The sequence below is a fragment of the Balaenoptera musculus genome, chromosome 15 (genome assembly GCF_009873245.2).
Source record: "Balaenoptera musculus isolate JJ_BM4_2016_0621 chromosome 15, mBalMus1.pri.v3, whole genome shotgun sequence".
Classification (NCBI taxonomy): Eukaryota; Metazoa; Chordata; class Mammalia; order Artiodactyla; family Balaenopteridae; genus Balaenoptera; species Balaenoptera musculus.
The window spans coordinates 61,378,610-61,405,613 of NC_045799.1; the positions used below are offsets into that span (position 1 = coordinate 61,378,610).

A 27,004-nucleotide genomic window follows, 5' to 3' on the forward strand; every position below is an offset into this window, starting at 1 on the left:
AACTAAGCAAGACAAGTGTTGGTTCTGTCCCATGATAATCACTTGCCCATACAAAATCCTCTTGGTGATTTATTCTTAAATTTGGCTAGAATTCTTTTTCCTTAGAAAATAGTAACTCAGTTATATACTTGTAAGTATACCATGCAAAATTAAGTAAAACATGTTTATTAAAACTTCTATATGGTGAGCATTGTAGAAGGTGCTAGAATATAAGGATGAGATCCAGAAGGGGAATTAGAGGCCCCCAAAAAACCAACAAAACCTAAAATTTGGTGTGACAGGGAGTATGATATAATATATAGCTGTTATTGTAGTTATCAAATCCTTAAAAGATGAAGTCACCGTTGGTGGTTAATGGAATTATGATGGTGAGGGGGGCTAGCTAGCGATGGGTGGGAAATAAGAAATTTGATTATTGAGTAATTCATTTCTTAAAGTCAATTGCTCTGCCAACTGTTCCGTTTTTTCCATTGAGGTAAAATTCACACAACATAAAATTAACCATTTTAAGTGAACGATTCAGGGGCATTTAATGTATTCACAATGTTGTGCAAGTACACCTCTATCTAGTTCCAAGACATTTTCATCAGCCCAAGAAAAAACCCTGAGCCATTAAGCAGTGACTTCCCCCCAGTTCCAGGTAGCCACTAATCTGAGCTCTGTCTCTGTGTATTTACCAATTCTGGATATTTCACTTCTATGGAATCATATAATGTATATGACCTTTTGCCATCTGGCTTCTTTCACTTAGCGTAATGTTTTTCAAATTCATCCATGTTGTGGCTTATATAGTACTTTATTTCTTTTTATGGATGAATAATATTCCACTGTATGGATGGACCAGGATTTGTTTATTCATCTGTTGATGACATTTGGACTGTTCCCACCTTTTGGCTGTTGTGAATAGTGCCGCTGTGAACATGGGTGTACATGTGTGTGTTTGAGTACCTGTTTTAACTTCTTTGCAGTTCACCTAGAAGTGGAATTGCTGGGCTGCAACTGTTCTTAACTAAAATTTTATATAATGAGCTTGAGAAAGAACTGCCAAATGTTCTAATTTTGTATCTTGTGGTCTTTTTCTCTGATGAAAATGATATCGTTCACAGCCAGTGAGTAACTTGCCGTTTCCTAACTGACTTCTCTCCCCCAAGCTGTTGCCATTATTAGTTGGAGCATGTCAAGAAAAAATAACCATGTTTCTCTTTTCAACTTGTTCTTCACAGTCTGCAATGATTATTTCAAACCTCCTTCACTAGCCTCAAAACTGACGTTTCCTTCATTCATCTCACTTTGAACAGATGACCTTTCTTCCTCCTTCTCTGAGAAAATAAAAGCCATCATCTGGGAACTCTCTGGACGTCCCAGACCACATCTATAAACCTATCTGCAGCTGTATCCAATCCTCATTGCCTTCCTGTCATGATAGAGGAAGTGGCTCTTAACAAGGTTGTTCTTGTTTGCTCTGAATCCCCTCCCCTTTAAGGGATCTGCTACCTCTTATTCTCTCCTTTATTCTCATTCATATTCATTCATTCCCATTCTCTCCCTCCTCTCCCCTCCCCTTTTCTGTCTTGTCTTCATCGCTTGTAAACCTATTCAAGTATGTTCCAGCCTGAAGTTCCACACCCCTCAAGCTTTCGCCTCTCTCCTACCCTTACTGGGCAACATCTTGAAAGCATTGCTTCCATTACTATCATTCTTACTCTTACCCCTCCCTAACCTCTTCCAGCCTGATTTCCATCCATCACTCCAAAAAGCAGCTCCTTCATGTATTACAACAGCAGCATTGGATCCAGTTGGTCATGACCCCTTTCTAGAAACACTTTTATACACACTCTCCAGGCTCCTCCTCCTCCTTAGGCAGCTTCCTCTCACTTCCTTTTTTGGAACTTCATCCCCTATCTGACCTATAAAAATGGGCTTTTAATTGTTGGATTTCCTAGGAACTTGGTCCTGTGCTGCTTCTTGCCTCCTCTTTCTATATTCTCTACCTTGGCAAACTCCCATAGCTTCAAATACTACATAAGTGACAACTTCCAAATTTTAGTCTCCTGCCAAGAGCTACCTTCTGAAATCTGGACCCATAGAGCCAGTTGTCACTTTGACATCTCAGCTTCTAATTCAGACATGTCCAAGACTGAACTCCCTAAACGACCATGATGTATTCTTTATTCAGTCAGTGGTCCACCCACGCGCTTAAGCCAGAAACCCAGGCACCATCTTTATCTTTTCTCCTTCAAACACAACATCCAGTCCCTCAGCACATAGTGTTGATTTTGTTCTGAGTATTTCTCAAATCTGTCTATTACATCTCTCAGCTGTGTTGGAATTGAAGAAAAAAGAATGAGAAGTCTTATACTTATTAGGTTTCTGTCCTGGAACATGAGAAAAATTCTACCGAATTTATAAATAAATATGTGGTTTACAAGAGAAAGCTTAACCTGAGCTTCTGACAACCACTGTAAATATCTCTGCATTCAGTCAAAAACCCAGCCCCATCACTCTCACTGATTCTTTTGATATCTATTGGTCCCTTACTGCTTAATAGTTATTTCAAATTTTACTATTACTTTGGCATAATATTGCTGATAGCCTTAGGTAAGAGTAAGTGATCTTTGTTTCTGAATTTAAAATTACCTTAAAGCATGATGATGTATATTATGGGGAAGGGATGAGCAAAAAGGTCCTCTCTTGCCTTGTAAGTGGGGATATAGATTGGTACAACCACTTGGATTGCAAAGTGTCCCTATCAAAATTTTCAGTGTGTGTGCACGTGTGTGTGTGTGTATTTTAAGTGTGTGTGTGTATATATATATATCTTTAAGTGTTTATATATATACACACACACACAAACATACACACACATGATGACACAAAATGAAGATAATCACTGCAACATTGTTAATAATAACAATAATAGCAGGAAATCTAGAAACTTAAGTGTATATGATTGATACATCCATATGTTAGATACAGCCACTAAGATAGCCAGAAAGAAGAATGAGCTGGATTTTATGGGTGGTTTTTTTTTTTTAAGCAAATTATCGAACTATGTGAATGGTATGATCCCTCCCCATGTATTTCCTTTGCATGTTTTATACTTAACATTGCCAGAATATTCACGAAACATTCTCCAGAGCCATAGAAATTTAATAGTGGTTACCTTTATGCAGGAGGGCTGGAGGTCTCTGGTGGGATGGACTGACTTTCACTTTTTTTTTATTGAAGTATAGTTGATTTGCAATATTGTGTTAGTTTCAGATGTATAGAAAAGTGATTCAGTCATATATTTTTTCAGATTATTTTCCATTATAGGTTATTATAAGATACTGAATATAGTTCCCTGTGCTATACAGTAAATCCTGTTGCTTATCTTTTTTTATAGTAGTTTGTATCTGTTAATCCTGTATATACCACATCTTCTTAAATCAGTCATCTTGATTGTCACTTGGGTTGTTTCCGTATCTTGGCTTTGGGGTGCATGTATCTTTTTAGAATAGTGTTTTCATTTTTTCCGGATACATATGCAGGAGTGGAATTGCTGAATCACATGGTTACTCTGTTTTTAGTTTTTTTAAGGAACCTCCATAATGTTTTCCATAGCAACTGTACCAATTTACATTCCTACCAACATTGTACAAGGGTTCTCTTCTCTCCATACCCTCTACAATTTATTATTTGTAGACTTGTTGTTGTTGTTGTTATTGGCCACAACGTGCAGCTTGTGGGATCTTAGTTCCCTGACCAGGGATTGAACCCTCGGCAGTGAAAGCACAGAGTCCCAACTACTGGACTGCCAGGGAATTCCCTGTAGACTTGCTGATGATAGCCATTCTGACCAGTGTGAGGTCATTGTGGTTTTAATTTGCATTTCTCTAATAATTAGCGATGTTGAACATCTTTTCATGTGCCTGTTGTCTATCTGTATGTCTTCTTTGGAGAAATGTCTATTTAGGTCTTCTGCCCATTTTCTGATTGGGTTGTTTGATTTTTTTTGATATTGAGTTTTATGAGCTGTTTGTGTATTATGGATATTGTTGGTCGCATCATTTGCAAATATTTTCTCCCAGTCCGTAGGTTGTGTTTTCATTGTGTTGATCATTTCCTTTGCTGTGCAAAAGCTTTTAAGTTTGATTAGGTCCCATGTGTTTATTTTTGCTTTTGTTTCTTTTGCCTAGGGAGACTGATCTAAGAAAATATCTTTCACTTTTTTTTTAATGTCCTTTTTTATGTGCATGTGTCACTTTTATTTTAACAAATAAATTGAAAAAATTTTATAAAATATGGATTTTTTTTTAACTTTTTTTTTTTTTTTTGTCTGTGTTGGGTCTTTGTTGCTGCACGCGGGCTTTCTTTAGTTGCACCGAGCCGGGGCTACTCTTCTTTGTGGTGCGCAGGCTTCTCACTGTGGTGGCTTCTCTTGTTACGGAGCACGGGCTCTAGACGTGCGGGCTTCAGTAGTTGTGGCACGTGGGCTCAGTAGTTGTGGCCCACAGGCTTAGTTGCTCCATGGCATGTGGGATCTTCCCGCCTCGAACCCGTGTCCCCTGCCTTGGCAGGTGGATTCTTAACCGCTATGCCACCAAGGAAGCCCAAAACATGGATTTTTAAATATAGGTGTTAGTGGTACATATACTGTATATTTCTGAATCCCAGGCTTAGAAGGAAAGCCTTCAGGATGTGACTGCTTACCCTGTGACTACAAAATACCCATTCACAGCAAAGAACTAAAAATATGGGAATCTTGATGGAGTTAAATTTTTTTAACCCTGTTGATGATGGGGAGGCTCAGTATGTTTGATGGTAGGGGGTGTATGGGAAATCTCTGTACCTCCCTCTTGATTTGGTTGTAAACCTAAAACTGCTCTAAAAAAGGTTTTTTTTTTATCCTTATGGTATTATGTTTGGAAAAAAAAGTGGTTATCTTCACCAATTATCTAAAGTAGTAGTAGTAACAATAATAATAACCACCACTAGCTTTTTAAACATTTACTTTTGAGGAACAGGAAAAGTAGTCCATCGGTCTTTTGCTCTTTTGATACAGATTTTTTTCAAGATGTCATTTGCCCCTACCTGATTGAACAGATGCAGTTGTAAACTTTACTGCTGAACTGCTGCTTGATAGAACACTGAAATCAGGGTTGAATGGGGCCCCCAAATGTAACTGTTCTAAGGTATTACTTAGGGGCCAGTTAATCCCTCCCGTATCTAAGTTCAAAAGATAATATGAAGATGTTGGCTTTTCTAAATTGTCTTGTTTTTATAGGACCAGGACCCTAAATTAGCACTCTTTTAACAATGCATAATAAATTTTTGCCAAAGTACAACTACTTCATTCTCTTAACTACTCAAACATCTTTAAACAAATTTTTAAAAACTGAAACCAGGGTCTGTTTTTTGCCTAATATTATCTTCAGAGTCAATACATAGTCAATTCTAGAGTATTTTTCAGTTTCCCATCTTTGCTTTTGCCACTCGTTTACCCAGCCTTTACTTGACTGGCTCAAGGTTTTGGGGTGTTTTTTCCTGCCCTCATGATTCTGCAGTTTATTCTGTCCAGTGTCCTGTAATTAAATAATATACATTGGATCTTCTCTTTGACTTGCAGGCAGCTGCTCATCCCCACCCGCACGCCCCGTCCCCACTCATCCCACCCTCCTTCATACCCCATAACTGAAACTAGCTATTTATAAAGAATTTCTAAGACCATGGCTGCCTGCCATACTGCTTCCCAGAAAGTGTCATTTCTGCCTTGTTTTTGTTATATACGTTCCTCAGATGTCCCCTTGCAAATCCCCTGGCCCATAACTGTGCTTTGTTTTGGCTTGTTCAACTCATGCTAAATTGCTATATGTTATTAAAATGCTGCATAATGTGGGTTTTTTTCTTTAGAGTAAAAAGGCACTTTATGTCATATTATGGAAACAATTCAAACATTCTACTTATAGAAACAAAAGAGAAAAGACATATCTTGGTTCAAAAAGCAGCTAACAATTTTGAAGGGGGTGTAAATATTATGTGAAAGACATTATTCTATTTTGAGATTTTTTTTTTTTTAATGTTGGAAACTAATCCTAAAATTTTGCTCTAAAAGCACTTTATTCCATTTAAGATTCAGGGGAAAGGAACTAAGAGACGATACTTTTTAATTCTAAACTATTTCTGATGATGAATAAGAATGACATTTCCTCTTTGCCATTAGATGAGCTACCTTTCATTTTTCGGAATGGTGGTTAAAATTAAGTTTTTACTTTTCTTGTATTAAAAAAAGAGCAAGTTGAAAACATTTATGTTGACATAATATTGTTTCTGTCTTTTGTAACAAGGCATAACACTTAAGTAGAATTTTCAAAATTATATGCATTTTTCTCTTTGTTGAAATGTAATCAGAAACCATGAATGTTAGCCCTAAGAAATAATAACACACATTATCTTGGAAAAATTCAAAAATTAATTAAAATTTTTTCTCTAAATGCAACAGATATAAAGTAGCTGTATCCATGTTTTCACACGTCTACTATAATTTCAAAGATGATGGTTTGCATACAAATTAGTCCCGTTACTTGATGGCCATGCCTTATATGGACCACATAGGGATATTCCTCCTTTCAGGAATTAAGGAAATAACTAAAAATAAGGAATAAACTTCGTACACAAAAAACCTCACCATAGCATTAGTTATAGTAGTTGCAAAAATTGGAAACAACCTAAGTGATAAATAATAGGGGTATATTTAGTAAACTATGAATGTCCACCCAACAGAGTATTTTACATAGCCATTGAAATAACAAGAATGTTTATCATTGTACAGTGCGATCATAGTATGTAGAAGCAGAGAATCAAAAATTATGCTTAGCTAAGAGACAGAGGAATACACCAGTATGGTAACAGTAGTTGTATGTCTCTCTGGTTGATGATATTATTGGTGATTTTCTTTTTTGGTTTCTTCCTCCTCCTTTTTAAAATTTCCTTATTTTCTGTAATGAACATATATCACTCTTTTAATAGGTAAAGAGATTTTTTTTTTTTAAATGAAAAATAAAAACCTTGGACTCAGGCTAGTTAAGAAAGATGTGACACAAAGGGTAAGCAAATGACTCTGTAACCTCATCTCCTTCTGTTAATGGGAGTCCTTTGTGTACCTCTTGTGAGTTTTGTCATCAGGAAACACAGAGCTGTCATAGACTTCTCAGCCTGTGGTAACGGTTTTTGCACAGAGAATACAGTGCTAGCTGTATAATGAGATATGCTGTTAACACCTGTGTGGCACCACCCCCACCCACCTTTTTGAGAAAATGAAACAGATTTAACCCCACCCATTTTAAACGTAAGAACTTCTTAGGTCCGTATATCGGATTATTTTCATTTCTACATGTTTCAAAGCTAAAGACATTCTTTGAAAATGTTCAAATGTGAGCAGTCGTAACATGAATTCTATTTCAGTGCCATTATTACTGTGTCCTTTGTTTTCTGAAAGGATGTAGCTGCTCACTCACTGAGTGTTTTGAACTGTTTTTTTTTTTCCTTCCAGAATTCTGTAGATTTATATGTTTTCTTTTCTGGCATGTAATTATTTGTAAGGTGGCCATGGAGTTACTGAATTTTAGTCAGTTTCCTAATGTGTTGGAAGCTATGATGTCAGCCCAGTAGCACAGTATCAATTCAGCAAGGCACCGGGGGCGAATGCTCTCAGGTCTGTTTTCAGACACAAGGCCATTGCCCCGAGGTTGGCTTCTTAGGCAGCCATACACTACCACCACCCACTGCTGCCACAGGAAAGCAGTGCTGGACCAGCGTCTGGTCTTCTGTCTGTGGCTACAGGAGTGCAGTCTCGTGAACATGTGCAGAGTATGTTAGGTTTCCAGAGATCAGCCAGCCTACTGGGTTATCCATTGGTCTTAAGAACTGCAACTGTGCAACAGGCCCAGTGGCATTCAGTGATCTGGGCCTTCCTGCCCTCCACACAGACGTGAGTTTGGAGGCTGCAAAGGGAGGAAGATGGTCTCCAAGGTTAACTTGATAAAGCATCTTGAGATGCTCACATGCCCACAACGGTGAACGCCTCTATGATCGTTAAGAGTCAGGCCCTCGGGCTTCCCTGGTGGCGCAGTGGTTAAGAATCCGCCTGCCAATGCAGGGGACATGGGTTCGAGCCCTGGTCCGGGAAGATCCCACATGCTGCGAAGCAACTAAGCCCGTGCCGTCGCAACAACTGAGCCTGCGCTCGAGAGCCCGCGAGCCACAACTACTGAGCCCGCGTGCCGCAACTACTGAAGCCCGCGCACCTAGAGCCCATGCTCCGCAACAAGAGAAGCCACCGCAATGAGAAGGCCACACACCACAACGAAGAGTAGCCCCCGCTCGCCGCAATTAGAGAAAGCCCTTGCGCAGCAACAAAGACCCAACACAGACAAAAATAAATAAATAAAATAAATAAATTTATTTAAAAAAAAAAGAGTCAGGCCCTCTCTATTCAGGGTCTCTTTCCCCTTCACGGTCTGGATAAGCTCTGCCCAGCTCTGGGCAGCTCTAGCTTTCTAGTGTTGCAGGACAGTTAAGCTGTCTACATCATTCAAGCCTTGTTCTTCCCAGCCTGGGTGGTCTGCCTTTAAGGGACAGGTATTGCTTGTCATTTATTGTGTTAACTTTTTTTTTTCCCACTCATTTGATGAGTGGAAAAGAGTAAAAGGAAGTTTGCTATTGTCCAAAATTATGAGCCTGTACCTATCTGATAGGTACTTTTTATAACTATTAGTTCTCAGAAGAGCCTCCATCAGGTTGCGAGTGATTGGTTGTATTTGATATGAACGAATACTATAATTGTGTTTTAACATTGACCAAAAGTGGCAGTGTACCCAAGTCTCTCGACAGGGCATAGTGCCTTATATTCAACATAATGTGTCCCGTGCTGCCCACCTTTTGGTATAGATGAAAACTAAATCAAGCTGGGTAATCTGCAGTCTTAACAACGTGGCTAGTTATTTGCCTCCTCTTCCATTCATGTTCTTCCTAATGTCTTTGCTTAAAAACAGACCTTCTATTCACAGCTGCTGCTGTTCTTTCCCACGTATATCCCATGCATGCACCCTGCAGTCACTAACAGACACCTATTAAATAGGCTCTTAATGAATGAACATGCCTGGGGAAGGCTGCCTGCCACACCTGCTTTGAGTAATATTTGTAGTGTGAGGATATTGCTACTTGGGAAAATTAATAGGCAATGAGAGCATTGATTGGGAAGATTATTCTCTTACCTTCGAGCAGTATGAAATAAATAGGATTGATTGTTTTGTCGTGAAGAAAACTGGATGGAAAACACAATGGTTTTGTTTTATTTTAACAATTGGTGGTTGGTGACGTGGATTCATTTTGCGTGTTACCCTCATGGCAACAGATACCTTCACACAACAGCATGAAAATGCAATTTCTGGTAAAAGATAATACAGCTGACAGGACTGCTATGAAGGCGCATGAGGGCAGCTGACCAGCGTACAGTCAGGAGATGCTTCAAGACTAACAAGCTGTTGTCATCCTGTTGTTGCGAATGTATCTCTCATTCCAAGATGCCATTCGCCTAGAAATGTGTATTGTGTTTGACACATCTGTCTCACTAGTATGGTGCTTTGTTTGTTTTAAACCAAAAAAGAGGCTGTTGATATTTTCATTACCCTTTCTATTTTACTCGTTTCTTTGAAGACTCCCGTGGGAGAAAGGAAAAATACTACTGCTAGAGATTCTGCAACAGACATGGACCACCGTGTTCCAGAAGTGTCAGCCTTTGAACTAGAGATTGTTCTGACCCTTTTCTCCTCTCAGTATTCCTTTTCTTGGTATTCTGCCTCTTGAATATGACCACCTTGATTTCAGACAAGAATTAACTTCGGCATTCATAGAAGAATGTCGGAGTATGCAGGCATTTGGGTGCTATCAGATCCACAGGTCATCTCCTTGGTTATTTTTGTTCCTAGTAAAGTACAGTGGGAACACACTATTCTCAATAAACTGTAAGTTATCAGGGAAAAGATCTTTGTGTTAGAGCATAATTGATTCAGAGAACCACAAAACATTTTAATGTGAGAAACGTGCATATATTTTTTGGACTCTAAGTTCTTCTTTTGCTGTGTGTAATAGAATCTTATGTCAATTGCTTCAGTTCTAAATGGGATGTCAGTGAAACTTTGTGGCCCCCAAAAGAAGCAGATAAAAATTTTTTTCAGTATTAAATAAAGGATAACATTCATATCTAGCAATGAATATGAAAATATACTTAAAATATATCTAAGATTGGGCTCTGCTCTGCAGTCAGCACAAGGGCAAGCAGAAAGCAAAGGGTATGAGGGCCACAGGCCCTGCATCTTCAGGTCTTGGGGTTAATTGCAAGTAGGAGCCGTTATGTGCCTTGCATTTGAGCCTGGTCCAAGCCAGCCTCATCACGCCCTTGCTAAAAAATTGTCTTCCTTCCCTACCATTTAAGAAATACACATAGCTAATTTTTTTTCTTTTCTTCATATTGACAACCCTGAGGCGGACCCTTCATAATCCTAACCTTGGTTTTCATCCATGGTTTGAAAGAAAAATTAAAAATGGAAACTTAAAATTGAACGTAAGGCAAACCAAGGAAAATATTTTTCAAAGTTACTTCATATATTACTCTTTTTTGAAATCAGCTCACTTTCCAGACAAAAACATAGAGATGCTATGAAAGGAATCTACTTGAGAAATCTAGGGGAAAAAATATATTTTATTAAATTTGGCAAGCGGGATTTCCACATTTTGTGATGTATACCTTGTTTTCTACCAGTTTAATGATTTATTTACTCTTTTAATTAAAATAATTAGGTACCAATTGATTTGTGGCTTTCTTAGAACTTCTGGAATGAGATGCAGTGTTACGTTTTGCAAAGATTATTAAACTTCAAAGTCTTAATTCAGAAATTTTCCTTTGGGTCATTAGTAATATCTCATAGGTCTAATTTTTATTATGAAGTTGGCTTTCATTAAAGCTATTTAAAATTTGTTCCAGATGGAGTGAGTTCCTCCAAATACATTAATCTTTCCTTAAAATACATTTTTGCTATTAACTTGTTTTTTAAAAAGCTAAGGAATGTCAAGGTGTCTCACATTTCTCTTTTTATTAATAAGAATATATAAGCCAACTATTTTTATTTGCTGAGTACGATATGATTGTATTTAAACAACAAATACTTAGCTTTAATCACCAACTTAAGATTATTAACTGACTAAACAAAAGATAAGCTGAGAGAACTTCAGAGTTCACCCAAAAGGCAGAAATCACAAACTGATTTTTTTTTTTTTTTGGACAGGTTGAATGGTGCCAGGTTGTATCCTTATTCAATTACGAAATATAAGCTTTTTAAGTAAGCTTAATTGTATCTCCTCTGGAACTTTGTAAGTTGGACCCTACAGTTGCCTGTAAACTCCAATGGTGATTATTTCCTTTTCACAGTGCTCCAGCTGAGGCTGCAACAAAGGAGGACGAGAGAACAACTAGTGGACCAGGGCATCATGCCACGTAAGATTGAAGTGTCACTGTCATTTCTAATGTGATGTAACAAAATGGGCATGTCTAAGAAGAAGCTGTTTCACACTCTACTTTCAGTGGTATCCATTTAATCCATATACAATTCATAAGGAAAAACCAGGCATCCGCATTGCTAACCTAACAATCATTTAAAATACATTTTGGAAACCAGATGCAACTTAAAAGATAGACATGAATTTTATATTATCAAAGAATACCTTTAAAGCTCTGTAATTAGGCTAACATCAGTTCTCACTTCAAACTTCAGCATTAGTTTTAGTTTTAAAATAAGTGAAATAATCACTCTAGATAATGAATCCAATGATACTGGCAAAAGTAACATGATAAGTTAATTCAAAACCTGGTTCTACTTTAATTTAATTCAAATTAATTATCTTTGATGCTATAGTATAGTCTGTATAATTATGTATCTCAATTACAGGACTAATAAACATTCTATTTATAATTAATAAAATCTTTCTTGCCCAAGTACAGATATTTTCCCAAGTAGCTCTAGGCTTCATTCCTTCATTTTTGAGAGTCTATTAATTTTAGAATATTTGTCCAAGTTGTCTTTACCTTTAATCACCAAATTCGGAGGTGATTTTATATTTTAGAGGAGAAGAATGGTGGTTTTGTATAGGCTGTTAGCATTATTTGGGGATTTTTGTCTAAAAATTGATTTCTCTAAGAAGTAACTTATTTGGCTTAAAAAACTAGAAAGAAATTACAAAATGCACTTATGCTTCCCAGTCTTCACAGTCACTGCTATTGCCTTTTTTTTGGTTTGTGATAAGGAACGATTTTTCTCTGTGATAAGGAGATGTTTTTCCCTGTGAAAACTTTTTTTTCTGAACTACTATTAATTGAGTATCTACATATTTTAAATCTAGCATTGTGATAAAACCAGTTATCAGAAGCTGGTTTGATAATCTGCCAGATTTCTCCACCACTATATTTCTGATATGAACCAATCAAACAGGATCAAAGTGTGGTGCTTTAAATACCACTGTGAAGCCAGCTGTAGTCTGCTTTTAGGAGCTGGTCCCTGGCCAGACCTGTTTGGGCTGGGCTTCTGTGGGTCTTTGCAATGCTTTAAGTACCAGAATTGAAAAGAATGTTACCAAGAGCTGATTGGCCAATATTGGGAGGTGATAGCCCAGGTTAAGCCTAGTCCTGCACTCCATCCACATTCTCTGACTGCCCATAGTGATAAGTGCAGGGTGTAATCAGACAGCAGTGGACATACACACAGAAGATTTTGCAAAGATAATTGATAGAAATACTGTAGTATGTGATGTTTTAATAAACACTGCCTCTCTCTCTCTGGGACTTTGGAATAAGGTACTAGCAGTTAACATATTAAGGAATCACTGTGTCTTTAGAGTGAGTTGCATTGTGGTATGGTAGAAAGAGCATGAACCTGCCAAATTCAGAATTCGAGATGTAAATCCCACTTTGACCACCATCTAGCTGTATAACTTCAAGAATTCATTTAACCTCTTTGAGCCTTTCATCTGTACTGGGGCTGATACCTATGTCACAAGGCTGTTGTGCTGATGAGCAGCAATATAACTGCGATGGGCCACAGAGCACGGGGCTCAGTGTGTTGTGGGTTCTCAGTAGGTGGTAACTCTGATCTCTTAGACATGAACTGCAGAGTGTCCTCAAGTTCAAGGCTAGATCACTCCAACGTTAAATGCCCTGAGGACATGTGGGCTTTTCCCAGTAACTTGTAGGGCCATAAGAGCAAAGACCTGTTAAGGAACCATCAAACAGTTCCCTTGGTAATGGTAACTTGCCCCAACTATGGGCTGGAACTAGTCTGACCTGATACATGCATTGTCATCATGTATACAACTCTGTTGCGAATGTTCACTTGTTTTATTTGTGAAACACGTAATTTTAATTCTGAAACATTTAAGGTTTCAATTTTGCAGATCTCCTAAAGGAACTAGGAAATAAATGGAACTGTAGAGGCACACTTATCAGATTAAGAGGAAACATCACCATGATATGCTGTAACATTTGACTGAAGTATTAGCTCCTCTATTTATACCACGGAAATGATTTCTTTTCCTCTCACAGCCCTGAAGAGCCCAGCGGCATTCCACGAGCAGATAAAAAGCTTGGAACGAGCCAGAGTAAGAAATTTCAGTTTAAAATATTCTGCTTCTCTCTTTTGTATTAAAGTACCTGTGGACAAGTAACAATCTTACTCCTACGTATATCAATAGAGAAAATATAGTGTATTTTCAGGATACATGGCATATAGAGTAATGTATCCTGGGGTAGTTTTATCTTGGAGGTTTATAGAAAATACAGGACATTCAACTTTTGTTCTTTTAAAACTAGTAAACTACTGTTGTACATAAAGGACAAATCACACTTTTTTCTTACTTTTGGAGCATAACAACAGTTTTTAGAATAATGATGGAGTAATTCTGCCATTTGTTACCTCTGCAGACGGATAGCCCAAGCGATGTACTGACACCGGATCCTTCCTTCGTTTCCCTCCTGGGTCTATGTTAGCAGTACATTTGACCAAGGGTGGGAGAATTTGGCTGAATGAGGAATGTTGCCGTATTCAGCTCTGTTTTATTCTTTGAAATGACTCCATCATAGTTGCACACTAAATTGGTGTTTATTATTTTTCTTTAAAAGTGCCATTATTTTTGTTTTAGAGGAAACTTCTATCATGCAATATGAAAATAAGCATGTTCCAAATATTCCTTAAGAATTTTCCCAGGATGCAATAATGATCTCTTAGAGTCTTATAAAATACAAAACCCATTTTAAAGCCTTATTGTTTAGAATTGAGTACAGTTCTGAATAAGAAAGTATGATTAAAGATAGGAATTCATCACAGAAAGTACATTAGGATTTTTAGGAAATGTGTTATCTTAGATGGATTTTTACTTGACCTGAAGTGTAGATTTTATTGATTTTAGATATTTAAATGTTCAAATCCTCTGTTCAAAAGTCATCTTCAAAATTATGAGCCTTTGCCTTTTCCAAGTTTTAAAATAAAAGTTTATAAAGTGCTTACTTTATACCAGCATACACTTCAAATCCCTGTACAACTTTGAAGGCTGCAATTTAAATCATGTATTGGATAATAGTTTTTCAAAGTACTAATTTCTACTCTTCCTCTCAAAATCATGATCAAAAGAGTATACAATTTATTTAAATAGAGTACCTTGAGGAAAAAATGTAAAACTACAATAAATCATAAACAATTTATGGTAAGAATTTTTCTCTCTCTCTCTTTTTTAAAGACCGAAAACTTTTTGAAGCATAAGATTCGGAGTCGACCAGATCGTTCTGAACTTGTCAGGATGCACATTTTAGAAGGTAAAAATTCTACTTCTGCTTCTTCTGCTACATTTTCTCAAGAAAAGAAGTGAGAATTCCACCATTTCTGTTTATTCCCATTTTAATAACTTTTTACCCCACAGGCTGACATCCTCCAAACTGGATAGCAACATGAAGACCCAAAGCTAAAAATGTTAATGTTAGATACATGGGGAAGGTTTGATTCTCCAAATAGCCAGTTGATGGACTGACTCTTTCCCGCCAGCTGGGGGTGCTATAGGTATCTCTACCATACTGTTCTGGAAAAACATTTTCGGTCCAGAGAATTTCTTCATCAGTGAGGGATGTGCGCCTGCTCATTAAGTCATAAGGGGTATGACAGCCACAAGTCTAACCCTAGATTTTCAACGACTTGGACCCTGTTATGTCTACCTGGGGCAAGGCCCATACCTGACATTTTCTCTTTGTTGCTACTTAACCCACAACAATCCAGCTTGATCTGACCATTATCACAAACTAGCTCCACCTGACCCACCAGATTTTCTCGATGACTGAGCCTCATCTCTTACGAAGCTAGTAAGGACAGTTCCACTCCATCTTTGGTGAGACATGTGGCTCAGGCCGTGATGTTTTTCTCTCTAAAAACAGAGCAGGGGGCTTCCCTGGTGGCGCAGTGGTTGAGAGTCTGCCTGCCAATGCAGGGGACACGGGTTCGAGCCCTGGTCTGGGAAGATCCCACATGCCGCGGAGCAACTGGGCCCGTGAGCCACAACTACTGAGCCTGCGCATCTGGAGCCTGTGCCCCGCAACAAGAGAGGCCGCGATAGTGAAAGACCCGCGCACCGCAATGAAGAGTGGCCCCCACTTGCCACAACTAGAGAAAGCCCTCACATAGAAACGAAGACCCAACACAGCCAAAAATATAAATAAATAAATAAATAAATAAATAAATAAATAAATAAATAAAGGGGAAAAATTATTGTGAGCATTAAATAATTTCTGTAAAGTACCTACTACGTGCTTGACACATAGTAGGCACTCAATAATCGATAATTCTAAAAAAAACAGAGCATTCTCGAAATCTGGTATCTCCACTGTAAATTCCTGAGTTACATTTTCTTTCATTGTTTTGCTTTACTGACTAATTTGTGGAGCAAGACTGGGAGCTTGACCCTGTGATAATCTTGAGAGGGTTAAACCTGGAGCAGAAACAGAAACTTCTCAAACATTTAGAGACAGTTATTAGGTAGGAGGAAGAATTAGATTTGTTTTCTCTGGCCTAATGATAGAGTTAGTATTAGAATTAGGTTGATATTACAGAGTATTAGATTATAGCTCAGCATAAAGGTCGGTCAGATATGTCCAAAATAAAATCTTCAAGAAGTGATACGGTTGCCATTATTAGAGCTGTTAGTCCACTGGCCCGCAAGCTAGACACCAGAGACCCAAGTGAGCCAGATGGATGCCCACCTTCATGGAGCTTACATTCTAATGGCACAGACAGATAATACACAGGCAAAACAAATAAATTACAGATTGTGAAAAGTGCTCTATAGGGAATAAACAGGCTGCTGTGATAGGGAATAAACACAGGCTGAAACTACATTAAGGATGTTGTAAAGAAGTTCCAACTATCAAGTTGGCCTCTATAACCCCAAGTAGGGTCTCTTCTAATCCAAATAATCTATGATTATGTAACCATCTTCATGTCTGGGATGGGAGGTGAGAGGTCTGTTCCTGTCTCTACTTTGGGTTGTGAACTTCTCAGAAGTCTCCTGGACTAAAAAAGCTTTTCCAGAACTCCAGTGGTAGGGTAGGAGCAGCTACCAGCTGTCAGGGATAAGTGAATCTTCAGAGAAGCATACTTGCTGGTAAGTAACTTAGTAAATGGCTCCTTCTGTGCCTCAAAGTATCTTGACCTATAAGGAACATTTTTGTAGGAATGATGGTGTCTGTTTCAACTTGCCTTCTAACTGTAACAGGCTTTATTAATATAATTAAAACTAAGGCAAATACATTTAACTATCAAAAGGAATCATATCTGCTTTTTCCAAAAAGAGACTACTCAGCATCTAAAAACCTAACTATGTATATGAATGAACCATAAGTGATGTTTTTAGGACATCTCTTCTAAAGTAGAGACTTTTGAAGTAAGAAAGAATGTCTCATCTATAATTTCAAAAATACCTTAAAACCACCCCCAACTTATTATAACATTATCCCAATTTTGATTGAATTGGATGTTTGGCAGGCAAAAGTCTAAATTATTTCCTGAAGTTCAGCAGCCGAAACCCAGCCTCAGCCTCACGGAGGTGATGAAGCAATCAGACCAGGAACAGAAGCATACCAAAATGCCAGCCTCTAATTATTTACTTTTGGAATATTTTCTTCCCAAACATTCCTGATATCACTTGGATCATGTGAGTGGAAGAGAGGAAAAGGCAGAAGACTCTCCTGCCTAGATCTTAAAAGCTTTTAAACATCAACCTAAAAGTGATTTGCACGATCTACTTCCCCCCACCTATCATCTTCCTGTGTGGCTAGAAGGGTTCTGTCTAATAAGATTGGGGCCAGAGTTGTTTATACAGGAAAATTATAAAAATGAGATGGGCATACATGTTATTTTAACTTATAGAAACATGAATTTATTTGCCAGTATTCCAACTTAGGGGTAGGACCTTCACGTGTGGGGAAGGCTTTAACGAATGGAGCTCACATCTTTCTTGTATAAAGCGTAGCCATTGTACATCATCTACAATTTCCATTCATGGTGGAACAAAACTCAAAGACGCTTGAAAAGCAATCTGAGTTTAAAAATCCTAGATTTTATCATTTTTCCCCAAATCTTTTACCATTGTTAGTTGCCCTAAGTAATGTGACAGTGATTTTTTTTTTTAATGGCTTACCTTTATCAAGTCATTCCAAAGCATTTAACTCAGGTTTCCAAGAAATAATCATTTTATTTTTGAAGTTTATGATTTCCCCATAACATCTGGTTAAATTATGTATTGACAATAGCGTCACAATAGTGGTGAGCTATTTTGTAGACAATCAAGATTGATACTTGGTAAGCCCATAACTTAACCGGTAGAAAGACAAGTGATCAGCTGTGCTGGAGGGTAGTTTATTGGCCCTGGGGTCTCAGTGCTCTTTGGGCCTCAGCCAGGCCATCTAATCTACAGAATGAAGGACATCAGATAATCCTGAGGTTACTTACAGGGAATTTCATTAAAAGACCTATACTGAATAATTTAAGGGGCAAGCGACTTTCAACTCAGTACTGGGTTAACACCTCATCATTATCTTTAATCAATCATAAACATTATTTAGAACAATGTAATAAAATAATGAGAGTTACCAGAAACACAAGTAATTGACAGAATTATGCTAATGAATGAGTTATGATATTTATAGTACTTTCACATCTGTTATACAACTTTATGCATATGTGGGTAGATGAGTTGATGCTTCTATATGACTATTAATTACTGTGTAATTGAATGTCCCAAGGTTATGTATTCAGAAGTAAACCCAAATTCTTAATTATGATGAAGGACTGAGAGGCACATGGATCGATCTAAGGATATGATTTGTAGCTCTTCCCACTGACTGCTGCAGAGAAGCTTATATCCTGAGATAACAGTTTCTCCCCTTCTACGAATTGACTTTCCAATGAAGCCAAATCTAAAACTGCAAACTTCTTGAGCCATGAACCACATCTCTCTTGTTCACCCTCTGTATCCCCAATGCCTAATAAATATGAATTTGACTCTCCTGCCATAAATGAGCAATAGCAGGACCCCATTTTTGGCTTGAGTTCATATTAATTTGAGTCTGAGGACATCCACATTGTATAGACGGTATAAAGCTATCTAGGACTAAAAATGTAAATTGTATACAGGAGCATTCTTAAACAGTCATTGTCTCTCCATAAATATGTTAGGAACACATAAGTCTGTTTATACGAGTTTAAATTAGTTGGCCTGAAATAACATTATGGAATAGAAACAGTAATTCAAGTAATGGTTAAAACTGTGTTTCCTGTTTTAGAAACATTTGCAGAGCCATCCCTGCAGGCTACTCAGATGAAGTTGAAAAGAGCTCGACTAGCTGATGATCTGAATGAAAAGATTGCTCAAAGACCTGGTCCTATGGAGCTGGTAGAGAAAAACATCCTTCCTGTAGACTCCAGTGTTAAGGAAGCAATTATAGGCAAGACTCTAAAATTTTACTGTTTTCTGGGAGTAAAAGAAACTTGGAAGTTTTAGATAAGAAAAATTTAATTTAAAAAGCCAGCACTAATCATGACTATTGTTTTCTGGGTAAATTAGAAATTGATTAACATTTGCACTGATTCCCATTATTACTGTTAGTGTTATTATATTATGTATTACAAGACAAGCATCTCTTACCAGTTAACACAGAGATTCCTCTTGTTACATCTGAGGTTTAAGTCTGTCTGTCTTTTTTTTTTTAATTAGGGTATAGTTGCTTTACAATGTTTAAGTCTTTAAGTTCTGATTTTGTTACCATGTTTTCTAAGTTAAACTTATTGTATTATGTTTAGTTTCTGTTGTTTTAAGATTTTTACAGATTTTTCATTATTTTAGTTCAGTTTACTTGTAGGAAAGATAAAAATAGTTTGTTCAGTCTTAGTTCAGCAAGGTGAATAGCAGATGCGTATAGATGTATTCATTAAGAATGGTAGAATCTGCCCATTTTATCCCAGTCTTATCATACTTAGTTACTAATGTTTACTGTTTTTTTCTGGCATAAACTTCAGCAGAAAAAAAATAGTTTCCAGAATAATGCCACTTTTTCAGCAAGCAATTTTGAAAAGTTAATATCCTACTTAAAAAACTATTATAGTTTCCATTACTCAGGGGGACTTCATATTTTGCATTAGTATGAATTTAAATCTTAGGTAGTCTATAGTCAGTAATTCTAAGTAGTACAATTCACTATGATTCCATTCAATTCCGAAGAAATGGGCCCCAAAAGGTAAGATGTCAGTACAGCAGGGCTGCTCTGTGAAGTGGGACTTATCAACAGATACCCAGTCAGAGCCCCATTTTGCCTTATAGTGTTTTTTAACAGTTGGATTCCAAATGTTGGATCCAAACAAGGTCCACACATTGCCTTTAGCTGATGTATCTCTTAAGTCAATCTCCTGGGTGGGTCTTGCTCCTCCTTTCTTTCCTTACTTTTTATTTGTTGATGAACAGGCTTTTATCCTCTAGCATTTCCACATTACTAGATTTTTCTGAATGCATTTGCATCCCTAGGTGTCATTAAAAACTTTCTTGTCTCCTGTACTTCCTATAACTAGTATTTGGATCCAAAGACTTGATCTGATTCAGGTTGGGTTTTTTCCCCCAATTATTCATCTTAGATACTGGTGTGTTCTTCCATGGGGAAGTACATTATGTTCAGTTTTGTTTTTAACCAGCTTCTTAAGTCCTTATAATGAATAATATTTCTCCTTTTTCATTTTAACCTTGGTATTCCAAGGCCAAGATAAATTAAGAATCATTTCTTTCTTTAGGTGTTGGGAAGGAGGACTATCCCCAAACTCAGGGCGATTTCTCATTTGATGAAGACAGCAGTGATGCTTTGTCTCCAGACCAGCCAGCCAGCCAGGAGTCGCAGGGGTCAGCCGCGTCCCCAAGTGAGCCAAAAGTTAGTGAATCGCCATCTCCTGTGACTACAAACACTCCAGCCCAGGTATCACCTTTCTTGTTTTTACCCCTCAACAGAGAAAGTGCCTTGTTTTTTACGTATCAACATAATACGTTTTCACCAGAGGAAAAGTCTGAAAGTGAAGATAAATATAGGTTTGTCACGTGTAATCCAATTACTGACATTTTCAATAGATTCTTACATTATTGCTGTTCTATATACATATTTTTATTTTACAGTTTTATAACTCACTTTAAAATATTTTCATATAACTTTTTTTTGAGATGTAACTCACATATCATAAAAATCCACCCTTTTTCTAACCATCTTAACCACTTCAAGTGTACAGTTCTGTAGTGGTACATATATTCACATTGTTGTGCAACAGATCTCCAGAACTTTTTCGTCTTACAAAACTGAAACTTAAACCCATTAAACAACAACTCCCCATTCCCCCAGGCCTGCTAACCACCATTCTATTTCTGTCTCGATGAATTTGACTACTTTGAATGTCTCATATAAATGGAATCATACAGTATTTGTCTTTGTGACTGGCTTATATCATTTAACAATGTCCTCAAGGTTCATTCATGTTGTAGCATGTGACAGGATTTCTTTCAGTTTTAAGATTGAATAATATTCCATTTTATGGATATTCCACATTTTATTTATCCATTCATCAGTGGACATTGGGTTGCTTCCATCTCTTGGCTATTGTGAATAATGATGAGTACATGAATGTGGAAATATCTCTTTGAGACCCTGCTTTTAGTGCTTTTGGGCATATATCCAGAAATGGGATTGTTGGACCATGTGGTAGTTCTATTTTTAATTTGTAAGGAACCTCCATACTGATTGCAACATTTCACCCTCCCACCAACAGTGCACAAGTGTTCCTATTTCTCCACATCTTCACCAACACTTGTTAATTTCTATTCTTTTGATAGTAGCTATTCTAGTGGTGTGAAGTGATCTCACTGTGTTTCTTTTTTAATTGAAGTATAGTTAATTTACAATGTTGTGTTAGTTTCAAGTGCACAGCAAAATGATTCAGTTATACATATAAATATATATGTGTGTATATACACTTATATATTTTTTTTAGATTCTTTTCCATTGTAGTATTACAAGATATTGAGTATGTTCACCTGTGGTTTTGATTTGCATTTCTGTAATCATTAGTGATGTTGAGCATCTTTTCATTTGCTTGTTGGCCATTTGTATATCATCTTTGGAGAAATGTCTATTCAGATCTTTTGCCCTCTTTAAAATCAGGTCATTTGTTTTTCTGTTGAGTTGTAGGAGTTCTTTATATGTTCTAGATATTAACCCCTTATCAGATATATAATTTGAAAATACTTTCTCCCATTCCATGTGTCACCTTTTCACTCTGTTGATAGTAACCTTTAATGAACAGAAGTTTTTAAGTTTGATCTACTCCCACTTGTGTATTTTTGGTTTTGTTGCCTGTGCTTTTGGTGTCATACTAAGAAATCACTGCCAAATCCAATGTCATGAATTGGATTGTTTTGGATTGATTGAATCCTGTGTTCTTCTAGGATTTTCATGGATTGGGGTTTTATATTTAGGTCTTAAATTGGTTTTAATTTTTGTAATATGGTATAAGCTAAAGATTCAACTTCATTCTTTTGCATGTGTATATCCAGTTTTCCCAACACCATTTGTTGAAAAGACTGTCCTTTCCCCCACTGAATGGTCTTGGCACTCTTGTCAAAGATCATCTGGTCATATACAAAGGAATTTATTTATGGGCTTTCTATTCTATTGCATTGGCCTATATCTCTGTCTTTATGTCAGTACCACACTGTTTTGATTACTGTAGCTTCATAGTAAATTTTGAAATCAGGAAGTGTGAGATCTCCAACTTTTGTTCTTCTTTTTCAAGACTGTTTTGGCTACTTGGGGTCCCTTGAGATTCCGTATTAATGTTAAGATGGATTTTTCTATTTCTGTAAAAAAAAAAAAAATGGCACTGGGAAAATTCACCCTTTTAAAGTGTATAATTCATTGCTTACTAGTATATTCACAGACTTGTGCAACTCTCACCATTATCTGATTCCAGAACACTTTCATCTTCCCCAAAAGAAGCCCATACCCCTCAGCAGTCACTCCCTGTTATCTCCTCCACTCAGCCCTAAGTAACCAGGAGTCCACTTTCTGTCTCTGGATTTACCTATTCTGGATATTTTATATAAATGGAATCATACAATATCTGGCCTTTTGTGACTGGCTTCTTTCACTTAGTGTAATGCTTTTAAGGTTCATCCATGTTGTAGCATGTATCAGTACATCATCCCTTGTTATGGCTGAGTAATATTCCATTGTGTTGATATACCACATTTTGTTTATTTATCAGCTAGTGAACATTTGCTATTATGAATAATGGTGCTATGAACACCTGTGGAGAAGTTTTTATGTGGACATATGTTTTCACTTCTCTTGGGTATATACCTTGGAGTGGAATTGCTGTGTCATACGGTAACTGTATGTGTTCCTTGCTTTTATACCTCAGTATTTAATTGAACCGATACACTGTATCTCTTTTAACCAATTACCTGTTATTGGTTACCTAGAGTTGTTTCCTGTTTTTCATTCTTACACACACAAGTGCCCCTGTTATATTCTCACATTCTTGCTACATGCTGGTTTTTTAATACATACATTGTTGGGCATTTGTCTAATTATTTCTTTGAATAATTACTAGATAATGAAATGGATTTCAGTCTTTTGTTAAGCAAAAGGTAGGCACTCAACTGCCTTCCAGGTAAGTAATACAGTCTTTATTGCACCATCACTATGTCTTTATCACAAGTAGGTAATATCATTACTTTAAACCTTGCACACTGGAGATTTGAATGTTTTAATTGGCCCCTTGATTTTGGTTAGATTGAATTAATTTATTCAACAAATATTTATCAAGCACTTATTATGTGTCAGAAACTTAGAATCTAGTGCATGCAAAAGATCTAATATTTTTTGATAATTGTATTGGAAATTTACATTTCTTATTTTTCACTGAGTGTTAGTGTTTCTTTTGGTTTTATAAGAACTCTGTGCTGCACGTAATCTGTTGTTTTTTCTCTCTCTTTATGGTGTTTTTACCTTACTGAAATTTTAATAGTATTTAGTTATATTAAAGTAAAAACTATTGAACTACTTAACGGGATTGGTCAAGTTCAGTAGAAAATGTTCTTGTTAAAGCCCAGCATCATAGAATTTTTGAATTGGAAAGGAATTTAGCAATTACCTGCCTTAACCCTTTCACGGGGGAAGGCCTGGGTTCAGAGAAATATGGAAGTTTGGGGATTAAAAATGTTTGCACATTTTCTTATGGCATTTCTTCTCATTCATGAATATCTATTTGTTAGGGACTGTGTCTTTCAGCATTATCTTCTTCATTGCACTTACCACCATGATCTGAAATAGGGGGGCGGGGGAGGGGGGGTTATCTTTAACACCTAGCACAGGGCCGGGTACAGAAAGAGTGCTCAATAAATGTTGAAGAGTGCTCAATAAATGTTGAATTGCATTCAGCACCATGAGCACTGACACCAGCTTGTAGCAGCAGTGTTTGTGTTCTCTCATTTGCGAGTAGAGCCTCTCCCTCTTGGAGTCACGAGAGGTAGTGTGGGTAGCTACACTTCATATTCTCCTGTCAGAGTTTACAGGGCAAGTGTGACTGGCCCCTCGGCTTCACTGGAACCTGGCCTGGAGGAACGATGAGGGTCAGCGACCAGCCCATGGTCTGAGGTCTAAGCAGGCAGGAACAGAGAGAAGGGAGACCAGCCCCTACTGTTCTCACCGTATTTGCTGCACCCTGGTTTTGAGCTTTAAAAATAGGGCTAAAAAGAATGTCAAATATGTAAGTACATACCATTAGAAAACAGTTCTACTTATCCATTTGGGTTGTTTGTTCTGTTTCTGTCTGAGTAGGTCAGGACATCAGACAGCTATTAGCATGGCCTTAGCTTTTTAGTAATAGAGAATTTTTGTCACCTCAGCCATCTACCTGGTAATGGCTTCATGACAGTTCCACCTGTATAAGAGACTATCATTCTCCTTTTCCCTGCATTGCTTGTACTATTAGCTTCTTAGCTTTGGTCTTGAAACTTGGTCTCCAGCTGAGTTTATAAGTGAGAAACTTTAACCGGAGGCTGTCCCACCTCATGTCCCACCCAATGTCAGTGGGCTGACATTCCAGAATTCCTTGAAGGAAAAAAGGAATAGCAGTGTTTCTTGAAGAATAAATACAGCCTATTTATTGCCAGTGCAGCACACACTAAGCCTCAGGTCATCCATGAACTTAAACATTAGTTTTTATAACACTCTTTAGTGTTGCTGCAATGCCACTTCTACTTGTTACACACAGACCATTAATAGTCTGCTTTTTATCTGTCAATAGTGCCTTTGGGAAAAGACCCACTTTAGAGAATGGTGCACTCCCTACTTACACGTTCAGGTGAAAGAACCTAGAATCAGGGCTGGCTTACTGCACCTTTACCCATTACACATTTCCTGCACCGTATATCTTGAAACCTTCTTAAATTGTGTCCTTTATAAAATTCCTTTCGATTGTGTTTTAGTATTTATAAGTAAGGACTCTGACAAAGATTCTTAATATTATACTTTTATTTGTGCAATTAAAAAAGCATCTCCATGTTAACTGTGCTATATTGATGTCAGATCGCAAGTTATGTTGTAGGTATTTGTTTTGTTTCTGTTTTCTGAATCAACTGCAGAGGCCAACTTTATGATGCCTGTAAACTCTTTGGGATTTTTGTGTCTAGAAGTGATAATTAGGTTTTGTTTTGGCAAATTTTATACTTTAATTATATTCACTGTTATCTAGTGTTTGTCCAGGCACCTCACTTGATATATATGTAAAATATATTTATCTCCCTAAATATAATTACTTTCACATATGGAGTTTAAGGGAAAGTACCTGAAAACATTCCTTCTCATTGGACATCAAGATTACAGAGGGAAGGGACAGCCCCTTATTTTAAAAGAGCAACATAAACATCTTGTGTTTTGGGTGTTCTTTGATATTCTTAGTTTTTAATCTTTCAAATGGAAACTCAGTATATGAGTTTGATGGTGAATTTAGTTACTGTAGACCAGTGGTCCTCAAACTGCCTGTAGTGAAGGAATAATATGTTTGTTTTGTTTTGTTTTGTTTAAATCACCCGTAACTCCTCTTACAAACTTTCCTAAGTATACATATATTCCTTTTATATTTTATTTTTACAATTTGAAATTCTGCTCTAAACACTACTAAACTGTATTCTTAACATATCGTGAACTTGGCTGTATGTTAATCATATTCTTAAATCATTTTCTTTTTTTTAAAATTTATTTTATTTATTTTTGGCTGTGTTGGGTCTTTGTTGCTGCATGCAGGCTTTCTCTAGTTGCAGCGAGCGGGGTCTACTCTTCATTGCGGTGCACGGGCTTCTCATTGCGGTGGCTTCTCTTGTTGTGGAGCACGGGCTCTAGGCGCAAGGGCTTCAGTAGTTGTGGGGCACGGGCTCAGTAGTTGGTGGCTCGCGGGCTCTAGAGCACAGGCTCAGTAGTTGTGGCGCACGGGCTTAGTTGCTCTGCGGCCTGTGGGATCTTCCCAGACCAGGGATAGAACTCGTGTCCCCTGCATTGGCAGGCGGATTCTTAACCACTGTGCCACCAGGGAAGTCCCAATATGTTTGTTTTTTATATAGTTTAATTTCCAATGCATTGTGGACTGATCCTCTTGTAAAATAAAATAAAAGTAGTGGGATGACATCAACTTTCCTAAGACTTCCTGTCCTTGTCACTGGCAGGTAACAAAGGTCCACAGACCACACTTTTGAGTGGCTCTGACATAAATTTCACTTTGCTTCTTGTTTACCTGAACCAAGTTTTTTCATATGGTGATTAATCATCATTTTATGCTGCGCATTTAATCCTATGGCTTAAACACATTTTTCTAATTTTCCTGTTCAATTATTTTCATACTTGGCCTACTGTAATGTTCAAGACCAATTCAGGGAATTTCTTCTAGGTTCTTTAAAAGTTATACTTACAGATAATTAGTTGGGAGAAAATTAGGCTCAAGATTTCCATATGCCTTGCTTTATTCCAAAATGTCTTATGACATATAGTCTCCTTAATTCTTTTTCAGAACACACGGATAGATACCAGAAGTTTAAGTCCTACAGAAAAGTGTTCAAATAAAAGAAACATTCCCTACCAAAAATAAAAATTTTAACACATAATATCTAGGCAAAAAACAGATTTTTCAGGCACTTGTTTTACAATCCCAGTGCTAAAAAGCTAATGACCTCACAATGTGAACAGTGTAATACACAACCACGATCTTCCTTCAAAATGTAAATTCTTTGAAATATCTATTATTTCTTTGTGGTCTGTAAGAGACTAAAACTGCTTTTCCTTGGACTTTCCTCTTGTCTT

The 27,004-nt window shown here is 37.2% G+C and overlaps 1 protein-coding gene across 10 annotated transcripts in view; it reads left to right on the forward strand.

Moving 5' to 3' along the window:
* The window catches only part of MRTFB (myocardin related transcription factor B), a 196,267-nt gene that overhangs the window by 131,893 nt on the left and 37,370 nt on the right, over positions 1-27,004 (forward strand). For all 10 annotated transcript variants that reach the window (XM_036825898.1, XM_036825893.1, XM_036825897.1 and 7 more), the window contains 5 exons: positions 11,468-11,533; positions 13,631-13,686; positions 14,821-14,896; positions 18,908-19,069; positions 20,403-20,581. In XM_036825898.1, the coding sequence (XP_036681793.1) occupies positions 11,468-11,533; positions 13,631-13,686; positions 14,821-14,896; positions 18,908-19,069; positions 20,403-20,581 (539 nt within the window). The remainder of the gene's footprint in view (positions 1-11,467; positions 11,534-13,630; positions 13,687-14,820; positions 14,897-18,907; positions 19,070-20,402; positions 20,582-27,004) is intronic.